Here is a 13,914-nt window from a genome sequence, read left to right on the forward strand (position 1 = left end):
AACGTTTGACTAGAGTGATTTAATCCTAGCTCCTGATTTAGAAAAAACATAAACATTTTCCCATTTATACATATGTTAATGCCATGTACTGTTTTTCTTCATTATAAATCCTTTTTTCTTATTATAAATGTAATTGATATACTTGAAAATCAACAATGTAGCACACAAAATCACATTGATGAAACAATGCAAAGAGCTTGGAAGCACATAACTACCACTAAATACCATTAAACTCTCACTTCTGATGCTCGCCTATCAAGGTTTCTCGAGGGCTGCACCGTTCCTGTGGAACTCACTTCCCTCCTCCGTTAGTTGCTCACCCAGTCTCCACTCCTTCAAAAAATCATTAAATCCTAATTCTTCATAAAAGCGTATAAATTAAACTGTGAATAGCTCTTGACTGATTCCTCTTGCAACTGTCATTAGTCTAATACTATCCTTACCTTTTGTGTCACTTTACCCCACTCAGTCTAGCATGTAAGCTCATTGAGCAGGGCCCTTAACCCCTCTGTTCCTGTGTGTCCAACTTGTTTGGTTACAACTACATGTCTGTTTGTCCACCCATTGTAAAGCGCTGCGGAATTTGTTGGCGCTATATAAATAATAACATAATAATTAAGAATTACATGTACAAGGTTAACAAAAGTTAAGGGTTGGTTTTAATATTTGAACCAATGATGTAATTTCTACAGAAGAGACATTTTCGCTTCAAGCAAATGTTATGGAAAGTATTTGGTAGAAATTAGTGGCTGGGTTTTACCCTTAACTATTGTGTTTAAGTGTACTCATTATTAACATGTACTGCACCTTACAGCAACCCCCACATAGCATTTACCATTGCGAAATTTAAAAATCACATCTGAGAATAAATTACTGAAACAGCATGACAAACTTCAAACTAACTCTTTTATTATCTTTTCTATACTGGTTAACCAATAAGGGGGCTGATTATGAGCCCTGGAAACTGGGCGTCTTGTATACCCAAATATAATAATCCTTCATCCTTCTGCATACAGATTGAAAGATGAGGTAGCGATTATTACCTCAAGTTTAGACCCCAAGTTTAGAAAACAAATGTATTGATTTTTTTTCTGATAATATGTATTAAAAAAGAGACATGCTTCTCTATCTATTGGATGAATAGGGAGTTAGCAGTTGTTTACTTATGTTTTGTGTTTTAACATCAGACATAGGCAGCTCTTACATTTTGAGGGTTAGCAGTAGCAGCTACAAAAATGTAGTGATAAGATAGGAAAATATGTCCTAAGCAGCTATAATCAGCATCTATTGTAGTTTATAACAGCAATGTTTGCAGTGACATTGTGTACTTTGGCAACAGCCGTTACTTGCGTTACTGAAAGCCACTTTAACGAATGACAACCTGTTGATGATAATTGCCAAAATATTGAATTGTGAGTGATATTTAAATATTTAATCACCTTCATATGTGATATCATTGTGGATCTCCAAATGAACCAAGTTGATATGTTGAAAAATTAAAAGCTAAAGTATATAATCTTAATTATAGTGTAAAGTGCCTTCCATGTTAAATTTCAAGTCAAACTCTGGCAGTCTTTCCCAATGAATAAGCCCAACAAGCCCAACATATTTGTGTCACTTTGAATAATACATATATTAACTACCTCCTTAACTATCCAACTTTAGATGACAATGATATGTGTATAAAATAAATTCTATAATATGCACAGGAAGTGGAAAATCATGATTAAATCCAAGACAAATAAATAGTATTTATTAGCATGGGAAACATCTAAATAACTATTTAAACAAAGAAGCTTTATAAATTTCAAAATTACACTTTAAAGTGATATATGCAAATAAAACAGACATAAATGTTTTTTCTTACGTTTTTAGTATTACCACAGTGACCATGTGCATATTGCTAACTATATATGAAGCTGCCTGTATATTCTACTGTAATCTACTAACAGTGAGAATAAACAGGAAAGTAAAATAACGAGAACCTGAACACGATTTAAATAAGAGAAAAGAGAAAATAAATTGGCACATTTAATTGATGGACCCCCCAGATTAGTGCTGGCCATAAACTCTTTATTTTTGTATTATGTAGAAAATGTATTTAAAAAGCTAATATATTACATGTGAAATCTTTGTGCATAATCATAACTCTGTCATCTGCTGAAAATCTGAAGTTTATACAGGAACAAAGTGGCTGAAATTTCTCTCAACTGGTTTTTGTTGTGGGTCACAGAGCAGATCTCATAAATGCAGCAGAGGGACTGGGTGTGAAAGGCATAATCATATTTGCCTGCCTTTGGGCATCCTGAAAAGTAAGGCAACTAACACGTTCACAGCTAAAGCATTTGAAAAAGACCGTAGTCTCAAATTGATGCAGGTCACTTTAACAATAACAATCTATAAATAATATATATTTTTTAATAATGTAATTATTGTTTTATTTAATTTGCCTGCCTATCACCCTACAATTTGGGTCTAACTATCAGATTCCAGTATGTGTTTAACATGGCAGTCTCTCAAGGGAAACAGATTTCCATCGATTTACCTGGCAAGTATGGATAATATTGACTCTTTTTAAAGTTATACATAGATAGCACCTCCACAATGTATTTTGTCTTTTGATATTTTTATGAAGTGCTGCTTAAACCATTAATTTAGAACACTTTAAATTTCTAGCAAATGTATACAAAACATGTCTTTGTATATGCACTATATTAATGGTTATTGACAAGGTCCCTGAACACAAAATTATTTGTGTAAGACAAAAAAATATAATCTAAACACAAAAATATATTAGCAATAGTACCTGAATGGTATGTGCTGGAAACTAAAACATATCAATTTATTCAACGAACTGGAAATGGTTGGAAACAAAAAAAAATAATTAATATTTTTTTTTTTTTTTAAATTACAGAGTTGGAAAAAGAGATGAATTGGATATTTTTTCTGTTTGTCTATTATGTTCTACGATTCGAAGTTTAACAAATAAATCCTATAGTTCCTTAGGCTAAATAAATAAACAATATTGACAGGTGAAATTAAAATGGTAATCTATAACCAAGTACCTGAAGATTTATCTAGTATATCTTGTATCTGCTATCTATTTAAAGTGCTGTTGTCATCAGAAATTATTGATTCATCCACAATATAAAGCTTTTTATTTAATTCACTGTACCGGGCATTAGGAGTCCTGACCAGATGACCATCAACATTATAATGTATTGAATATGCAACAAAATATAATGCATCTGGCCTCAATCAGATGATGCCAAATACAGCTAGCGCTGTTAGTGGGGAAAATCCGTCAGCACCATGTCCCCCCAAAAGACATAAAGTACTTTGGGGAGACGCAAGGTAATGATTAATTTTGGAATTTTAAATATAAGTATAAACTGGTTTTATGTGACAAATAGTTACTTTTTGCTCATCAGCCATTCCTTCCCTAATTTCTCTGAACACCCCCTTTTGTTGGGATACAGATCGCAGGGTATATCTGTTCTTTATATTGTGAGTGTGCAATTTATATAGGAATATTCTTTTGCTTTCTCAAATTACTACATTAAATATATTTGTTTTTCTTTTACAAACATAATAATATGTTGGGAGAGTATTTAATATTAACAGGTATTTCACTGCTATGCACATACAACTTTATTTATTTACTCTTTAGAGTTGAGTGTTTTTAGGGAATGTATATTGGTGTTTTTTGCTGTACTTTTTTTTCCTCACTGTTGTTTAAGTATCTATTAAGTGCCATTATACTTTCATCTCTGAAAGTTATAGGTTATGATTGCTGATTGTATAACCATGCACTATTTATTGATTTATGTATATAGCAATTACTTAGTAGATCCTTCAGAAATCTATAGTGAAGAACAAGAGCAAAAGTTTAAGAAACACTTATGTATTTTCTACAAATGCTACAAACTCTACAGTTTCAGCACTTAGAATTATCACTCACCTTTACAAGGTTACTAGAAGGCAAAGGTTCTGTATGGCTATCATTTCCAAGTCCTGAATCATCGGCATCAATAAGATTGTCTATGGGGACATCTTGCTTTGGTTTCATGAAAGTAAAGTCATTTTCACTTGAATCCAGAGCCACACACACATTGTATGAGTATGGCAGAGGTAATGTTTCATTGTTATATTGGGAAAGCATTCTAGGATCCACTTGAGAATAAAGATTGGTACTGAAAGATCCAAAGGTTGGAGAGGATGTTGCTTGTTTACATTTGGAAATGCTAACTAACATAACACTTAAAATAAATAAAAATGAAATCAGGGCTAAAGCAATTACTAAATACATTTGTAAGTTAGGTGTAGAGTTTTCATCATTACGTTCATTAGTGAATTTGGGAGCCACTTGTTGGAAAGAATCTGCAATAATAAAACTTAAGGTTGCTGTTGCAGACAGAGAGGGGACTCCATTGTCTTTTACAAAAACCACCATCTTATATTTTAAAATATCCTTCTGTTCAAAGACACGTGATGTTCTGATTTCCCCTGTGTGCGGACTTATGGTGAAGGATGATGGTTCTGAAACTTGTAAAAAATGGTAAGAGAGCCATGCATTATGCCCTGAGTCAGCATCAACTGCAACCACCTTAGTTATTAAAGAACTTTCTTCAGATGAAAATGGTACAATCTCAAACATAGTTGAACCATCATTTTCTGTTGATGGGTATAAAATTCTTGGTGAATTATCATTTTGATCGACTATATGAATAATTAATGTTGTATTACTGCTCAGAGATGGAGATCCATTGTCTTTAGACGTTACTTGGAGTTGAAACTCCTTGTGTTGCTCATAATCAAATGATCGCTGAGCATAGAGAACTCCAGTCTCTATATTGATGGAAAGATAAGACGATACTGGGATATCTTCAGTGTATGTGCTGGATATTGAATAAATAATCTTGGCATTGTCTCCAATGTCAAAATCCAAGGCATGTATACTGTAAATTGAGGCCCCTGGTAAATTGTTTTCTGGTACATATGCAACATAAGTAGATTTTGTAAATACTGGAGGATTGTCATTAATATCTGATATATCCAACCTGATAGTTCTTGTAGTAGAAAGGGGAGGAGATCCCCAATCAGATGCTTGGACAGTGATATTATAACATGATTCTTTCTCTCTGTCCATGGCTTTTGTTGTAACAATTTTGTAATATTTACTCGATGACAATACCAACTGAAAAGGAAGTTTATCTATGATTTGACAGTCAACTTCTCCATTTTCTCCTGAATCTTTATCATGAACTTTAATCAACGCAATCATTGTGCCTGGTGGGGAATCCTCAGGAATAGGTGAAGTTAATGAAGTGACATATATTTCTGGAGCATTGTCATTTTCATCTATTAGTTCTATTAAAACCTTGGAATGGGTTACAAGCCCACCACCATCCTTTGCTTGTATAGACATTTCATAGGTTTGTACTTCTTCAAAATCTAATTTTCTGTTGGTTTTAATTTCTCCACTTGTAGCATTAATACAAAACACAGTACTAGAAATAACATTTTCAGATGTTTTTCTGAAGGAATATGTGATCTGTGCATTAGAACCTTCATCTTGATCAGTTGCAGTTACATGCAGCAGTATAAAATTAATTGGTGTATTTTCACTTACACTCATTTTATAGATTTCTTCAGTAAATATAGGGAAATTATCATTGGCATCAGTAATAATAATCTTGATCAAAGCAGTTCCAGATCTAACAGGAGTGCCTCCATCCATTGCAGTTAAAATTAATTCATGGATGTTTTGTCTCTCTCGATCTAAAGGTTTCTCTAAGACAAGTTCTGGAAATTTGCTGCCATCAGTGCTGGTCTTTTCACTCAGTGTAAAATGCTGATTATCACTGAGCTTGTATGTCTGTATAGAATTAATCCCAATGTCTGGATCTTCTGCATTTTGCAACATAAAATGTGTTCCTGGTGAAGTCAATTCTATCATTTCTAAAGAAATGGTATCATGAAAAAATGTTGGAGAATTATCATTAATATCCTGAATTTCAATAGTAATAGGAAAAACATTTAAAGGATTTTCTACCACTGCATCAAAGGTTAGAATGCAGGGATGTGTTCTTCCACACAGAGACTCTCTATTTATATTGTCTCTAACATATAAATTTCCATTTTGCAAGTTGATAAAAAAATATTTCTCTGAAATTTGGGAAACAATACAAAATTTTCTAAATGAGAGCTGCTTTATATCTAATCCAAGGTCTTTTGCAATATTTCCTATGACAGAGTCTTTTCTCATTTCTTCATCAATGGAATAATGAAGCTGACCAGATACTGAATGAAAAAGCCATGAAAATAAGAAGGAAAACATTACTTGCCATCGGATTCTATATTTCTGCGATTCATGTGTTTTCATCTTTGCTGTCTTCAAGGAAATATGCTTTAAAGGAAAGTTGTTTGTAATCCAGTTAAGAGGACATCGTCCAGTGCTGAATTTACTTCTTTAGGGTGGAATAACAAGCAGAGTATACTGTGCTCTGTTTGTGTGAAAATCCAAAAGTGGCTGTGTTTCTTCCTGCAGATCTGCAGTGTGTTTTAGTGATGGAAATATCAGTGGATCTCCAGATTCGTATTCTTCTCCTTATTGGTCAAACAGCGGCGCTCAGAGGTATAAATGTGGAACTGCACGATCAAGAAGGTTTTTTTAGACAGCCAAACTTACCCTTTGCATTCAAAGCTAATTTTGAATTTAAAGCCAAAGTAGCTGAACTGAAAGCATAGGTGACTTAGCATTTTTTTGGTGGTTTGGCTATTTTTTCTTTGAATTTGAAATTCTCTCTGAATTTACCACCTTTTTTCACTTTAGTGAATAACCTTGATAGTGTTTTAATAGATGTTATCTATGGATTAGTGGAATATTCCTGATTTAAACAAAATGCCAAATAAATAATGTAAGCATTAGAATATAAAAATAAGTAATGGATTACTTTACATATATAATGCAAACACCAGTTTACTCATAAAAAGAAAAAAAATACAAAAGTCTGCCTAATAATTCATTTAAAACACTGATAAAATGTAATTAATCATAGCCATTAATCTGTAGGCACGTTTAAAAACTATTATCAATACATTTTCCCCATTGTATATGTCTTTTTTCAATAATGCTATAATTGATATATTTTTAAATCAGCATTGCAGCATATGTATTGAAGTTAAATTAAACAAAACAAAACCATGGAAAGAGATATTTGAATTACATATTGATGAAAGTATGATGCCAATGGGAAATGTGGATATTTAACAGTTTAATAGAGTTTTTTTTATACAGAGTTTGTATAAAAAAATAACTGTGCTCTCTGTCATTAACATACAAAAATCATGGTTTTGCTTAGCGTTCTATATTAATATTTAAATGTTTTTTGAACACTGTTTTGTCTTGTTATGTTCAAATATGATGTCATTGTGGGTCTTTGAATAAGCCAGGCAACGACCTTACCAAAGGAAGGTTAATATAATCATGATAATCACAGAGCAGAAAAATTTAAAGCGTTACAATTAACATCATAACCACTACAGCCTGCTGCAGTAGTTATGATGGTAGGAGAACCTCAGTGCCATTACCCAGTAATGGGGCAAAATATTTTACTGCCTTTTGCCTGGGTCCAGCTTGGTGCCAATCTTCCCTTCATGACTGCTGAATGACTTATGGCTTATGCCGATCCTGCAATCCATGCATTGGCTAAGAGCATTAAAGGCGCACTCTTAAAGTATTACTATTATTATTTATAAATCACCAACAAATTCCGCTCTGCTGTACAGTAGGTGGACTAGGAACAGAGGGTTTTGAGGGCACTGTTCAAATGAGCTTAATTCTTGAAGGAGTAGGTTAAAGTGGCCAAGGAACTAGCGTAGGATGTCTTTCCTATGGGAAAAATAGGTTACTAGAATAGTTTACAGTAAAGGGTTAGTTTATTAGATGACATAGTTGCAGGAGAGGTAGCAGGGCAGGTTACTAAGGTGCGGGGAGGGGAAGCTATTAACAGTTTATTTGACATGCTTTCTTAAAGAAATACATTTTAATGATCTTTTGAAGGAACTAACACTGGATGAGAGTCTAATGGAGGAGGAAAGGGAGCGCCATATGAACATAAATGAACCAATGAATGAGCCTCTGTGCAAGGAATATGTACAAAATATGTACAAATATGTACAAAACTGACATTACTCAGCCCAGAACTCAAGTTCCGGCTAATGACACTGGAGGAGGTGGAAATATACCTCTGGTACCTAGCTTGAATATCTTTGTTTGTGCAATATTTCATACTAAAATTCTGCATATACAGGCATCTTGCACCATGACTACTTTAAAACACTGACGTGGCTGTGGTGCTTGGTGTACACGTTTATCTATGGCAAGTAAGATACATTTTAGTTTTTTACCACAATCATTAAGCAAATTCCTAAATATAAACTGCTTTCCTAGATATTGAAAATAGACTTTGCAGATATACAGACCCAGTAATTATTTCAGAACTAAAAAAGTTTATGTACATAGGATAAGGGGGTATTCAGAGTGCTGTAGACACTATGGCATATTGTAGTGATTAAGGTACACAGAGCTTTCAGATGCTATCATCCTGCTAAGTATTAAACATGTTTTTCAATATTAAGAAAAAAGGTAAATTGGATTAAATGTTAATATTTCAGACTGCAGCATATTTTATATATTATTTTTTATACATTGTGTAGGTAAAAAAATGAAAAATACAAAGAAAATATATTTTGAAAAAAAATGTATTCTGTACCAAAATGTCCCCATTTCTCTTTTAAATCTAAAAATTCTGGGAAACCAAATGGCTGCATTGTATAAGACAATTCTATCATTACAACTGTATGGGGTATTAAGCAAAACGAGCAGAAGTTTTTGGGAAATTTAATATGGAAATTGGCAGGGCACTCATGTATGAAAAGGATATACATGGAAACACTCCCGAACCGGACAATAGCAAATGGTGTTAAATGTTTCATATTTAAAAGAATTACATTACTAAAGTTTGCTTATATACTAAATTTAAAATGAAAAGAAATTGAAAAAAAGAATATACATTGTTTTCAGTAATTCTACTTTAATTACATAGTTTAAATCTAAATTAAATGATTTATCAATTAACCAATTATAAGTTTCATCAGACCAGGACATTATTAATAATCAATGATTATATATTATATCATTTACTACACAGAACCCAGACCAACAATTATTATAGCGCTTTCCCCCTAACTCAACCTAGAGCGCTTTAAGCATATTTACGTCTCATAAAAATTATAAATGTTGATCTTGAATGGCTTGAGTAAAAAATTATAAATCTTTAGTCTTTTGGGTAAATGTCCAGAGCAGAATCATCTCACAATATGGCGAAAAGCTCTCCCACACCATTTGTGGTAAATTCTTGGCTTAGAACTTTATTTAAGTAATATGTTCTTTTATAAAGATGTGCTTTGTAAAAGAAGAGAGCAGAGGCAAAACATTTTGAAAAAAAAGAAAGAAAAAGACTGTGTTTTTTTAAAACATAAAAGTGTCATATTACAAAAATGTTTGACTGAAACATTTTTTTGGGGTAGAAAAGTAGTTTTTAAGTTTTCTTTGCAGTAAGGATGTTTAACTTTGTAATGCAATTCATTGTGCTACATATTTTGCCTACTGACTTTTCTTGCTACACTTTGGGATTCTGGCAGCAGACCTAAATATATCTTAACATGTCAATGTCCTATGTAACAAGAAGCACCATAGCTCTCATGATTAACTGGCTAAGTGTACTTAATATTTCCTGTCTATGGTTATACATGGATGTAGCCTTCACAAGACATTTTGTCTTTTGATCTGTTTTGTTAAGTAATAATTAAACTACTCACTTTGAACATGGTAAATTTCCAAGTGTATCAATTACCAACGTTTGTGTGTAAAGGCATTTTACATCTATTCACTGGAATACAAAGTCTTGAAGTTTATTTTACAACCCTGGAGTTAACATGAGAACTAGTAAATTAATGAAAATAACTGAAAGTAGATGATTACTTTCAAATATGACTTGTTTTTAAATAAACGATTTCCGGCTTAACTCTTTTACCAATCTTCTATAGTAATTGTATCCTACTTTTCTAACAGAATTCTGAGAGCTAATAAATTCAGCTCAAAAAATACCAACGTCTGATTGGCAGCTTGTATCACAGACTCTATGCAGCCTTTTTTCAATTTGAGATTGAGATTTGCAGTTGTCACTGTGATTAATATCTGAACACATCAGAAATATTATGTGAAGTACAGAAACAGTAGATTCAGAAACCTTGTTTTAAAATGTAACAATTATCAAACTCTACCACTTTAAATTTGTGTATTAGTACTCACCTTCTCAAGAATATTAGAAGGTATTGGATCTGTTGAGTTTTCATTTCCAATTCCCGAGTCATCAGCATCGATAAGATTGTCTGTGGGGACATCTTGCTTTGGTTTTATAAAAGTAAAGTCACTTTCACTTGAATCCAAAGCCACACACACATTGTATGAGTATGGCAGAGGTAAAGTTCCATTGTTATATTGGGAAAGCATTCTGGGATCAACTTGAGAATAAAGATTGGTACTGAGAGATCCAAAGGCTGGAGGGGATTTTGACTCTTTCCATTTGGATATGATAACTAACATAACACTTAAAATAAATAAAAATGAAATCAGTGCTAATGCAATTACTAAATACATTTGTAGGTTAGGCAGAGAGTCTTCATTATTGAGTTGATTAGTGAATTTAGGAGCCACTTGTTGAAAAGAATCTGCAATAATAAAACTTAAAGTTGTTGTTGCTGTCAGAGAGGGGACTCCATTGTCTTTCACCATAACTACCAGCTTATATTTAAGAACATCCTTCTGTTCAAAGATATGTGATGTCCTTATTTCTCCTGTGTGCTGACTAATGCTGAAGGGAGAAGGTTCTGACACTTGCATGAAATGATAAGAGAGCCAAGCATTATGTCCTGAGTCAGCATCCACGGCAACTACCTTCGTTATTAAAGAACCTTCCATAGAGGCAAAGGGAACCAACTCAAACAAAGCAGTGCCATCATTTTCTGGTGATGGATACAAAATATTTGGTGAATTGTCATTCTGATCTATTATGTGTATAATTAATGTTGTATTACTACTCAGAGATGGGGATCCATTGTCTTTAGCAGTTACTTGTATTTGAAACTCCTTGTGTTGCTCATAATCAAATGACCGCTGAGCGTAGAGAACTCCAGTCTCTATATTGATGGAAAGATAAGAGGACACCGGGATATCTTCTGTTTTTGTACTGGAAATGGAATAAATAATCTTGGCATTCTCTTCAATGTCAAAATCCAGTGCATTCATACGGTAAATGGAGGCTCCTGGTAAATTGTTTTCTGGTACATATGCAACATAAGTAGATTTTGTAAATACTGGAGGATTGTCATTAATATCTGATATATCCAACCTAATAGTTCTTGTAGTGGAAAGTGGAGGAGATCCCCTATCAGATGCTTGAACTGTGATATTATAACATGATTCTTTCTCTCTGTCCATTGCTTTTGTTGTAACGATTTTGTAATATTTACTCGATGACAATATTAACTGAAATGCAAGTTTCTCAGTGATTATACAGTCAACTTCTCCATTTTCCCCATAATCGTTATCATGAACTTTAATCAGTGCAATGAGTGTGCCTTGTGTGGAATCCTCAGAAATAGGAGAATTTAATGAGGTAATGGATATATCAGGTGCGTTATCATTTTCATCTACTATTTCTACTAAGACCTTGGAGTGGGCCAAAAGCCCACCACTGTCCTTTGCTTGTACAGACATTTCATAATTTCTTACTTTTTCAAAATCTAATTTTTGATTTGTTTTAATTTCTCCCGTTGTGGCATTAATAGTAAACATTGCAGTAGAAAGTGCATTTGTAGAGGTTTTACTAAAAGAATATGTGATCTGGGCATTGGAGCCTTCATCTTGATCAGTTGCAGTAACATGAAGCAGTGTAAAGTTAACAGGAGTATTTTCACTTATACTCACTTTATATACTTCCTGAGAAAATACAGGGAAATTGTCATTGACATCAGCAATTACAATTTTTACAAGAACACTGCAAGATCTAATGGGATTCCCTCCATCCAGTGCTGTTAGAATTAATTCATGAACATTTTGTGTCTCCCGATCTAAAGGTTTTTGTAAGACAAGCTCTGGAAATTTGCTGCCATCAGTGCTGGTCTTTTCACTCAGTGTAAAATGCTGATTATCACTGAGCTTGTATGTCTGTACAGAATTAATGCCAATATCTGGATCTTCTGCATTTTGTAAAATAAAATGTGTTCCTGGTGAACTAGTTTCAACAATTTCAAATGAAATGGTTTCATGATAAAATATTGGAGAATTGTCATTTATATCCTGAATTTCAATGGTGACAGGGATAACATTTAAAGGATTTTCAACCACTGCATCAAAGGTTAGTAAGCAGGGAGCTATGACCCCACACAATGTCTCTCTATCTATCCTTTCTTTAATGTATAAATTTCCATTTTGTAAATTCATAGAAAAATATTTTTCTGAAACTTGGGAAACAATACAAAATTTTCTAAGTGAGAGCTGCTTAATATCTAAATCAAGGTCTTTAGCAATATTAGCTATAACAGAGTTTTTTCTCATTTCTTCATCAATGGAATAATGAAGCTGAGAAGAGACTGAATGACAAATTATGGAAAATAGAAAGGACAACATTACTTGCCATCTGATTCCTTTGTGTTTCTGTAATTCCTGGATTTTCATCTTTTTCTTCAAAGTAATATTCTTGCATAGAATAAAGTTGTTTATAATCCAGTTGGGAGGTCAGAATCCAGTGCTAAATTATATTCTTATTTAGATATAACCATATAAACTGTGCTTTGTTTGTGAGAGAATCCAAAAATGGCTGTGCTTCTTCTTGCAGATCTGCAGTGTGTGTTACTGATGGAATATCAGTGGATCTCCAGCTCTGTATTCTTCTCCTTATTGGTCAAACAGCGGCGCTCAGAGGTATAAATGGAGAACTACACTAGAGTGAAGGTTTTTCTTTAACATGTGATGTAAGTGCAATATAAACTATGCTCACTTTCCTCAAATGCTAAATAAATGATGTTTTTATGTCTCGAACATCAAATATAGTGAATTGTTGCTTCACAAATGCTCAATTTAAACATACAAAAAGAAAATGGAAAACTAATCTCAATAAGTAGAAGTATATTTAAAGAAATGTGTATTATGTCAAATGTAACATTTCCCCCCTTGCAGAAAATTTTATACTTGTAATGCTATAACATATATTATTTTAATTAATCAATATAGCACATTAAACAAACTTATATAAAACAAAGCAAAACACGTTTAAATAAATATCTATCACTAAAAAACAGAATTGAAATATAACTTCTGTAAATACATTTATTTACCACAGGTATTTTGTGCAGCATAAGTCTTCTATTCTATGTTCCTTTGATGTAAAAACCCTGCTTGTTTAACTCAGTACCGGGATATAGTTTTGTGTGATAACTGGCTGTTTTGTCACTTTCATGCAGAAGTAAGGTTATGTGAAAAGATTAATATGTTCACATAATTGCAGATGATTGTACTAAGCATGTCCCCAAGCCCAATACTTCTAGGCCTATGCCAAATAAGCAGTACAGGGAACAACATGCTAACTGGGAAATATGTGCACTCAGAAACAATTCTTTTTTAGTTTTAGAAAACAAACTTGACAAACAAAGACAATACGCAATAAATTAATTTTCAGGATCAGTTTAGTTAAGGTTTAGGAAATTCTATGAATATGTAAAGACAGCAAAACAAGTTGAAAGGGTTAAATTTATTGCAGTGCTAATGGTGCTTAGGCACTGTTCTCC

The 13,914-nt window shown here is 33.0% G+C and overlaps 1 protein-coding gene across 17 annotated transcripts in view; it reads right to left on the reverse strand.

The window, feature by feature from the left end:
• Nucleotides 1–13,914, reverse strand: part of LOC134602746 (protocadherin gamma-A4-like) — a 347,761-nt gene that overhangs the window by 203,075 nt on the left and 130,772 nt on the right. The window contains exon 1 of one of the 17 annotated variants that reach the window (XM_063448001.1): nucleotides 10,379–12,923. The exons of the other annotated variants lie outside the window; for them this stretch is intronic. Coding sequence (XP_063304071.1) covers nucleotides 10,379–12,805 — 2,427 coding nt within the window. The 5' untranslated portion in view covers nucleotides 12,806–12,923. Of the gene's footprint in view, nucleotides 1–10,378; nucleotides 12,924–13,914 lie in introns of those variants that run through there. 17 annotated transcript variants of the gene reach the window in all.

The sequence above is a fragment of the Pelobates fuscus genome, chromosome 3 (genome assembly GCF_036172605.1).
Source record: "Pelobates fuscus isolate aPelFus1 chromosome 3, aPelFus1.pri, whole genome shotgun sequence".
In the NCBI taxonomy this organism is placed as follows: Eukaryota; Metazoa; Chordata; class Amphibia; order Anura; family Pelobatidae; genus Pelobates; species Pelobates fuscus.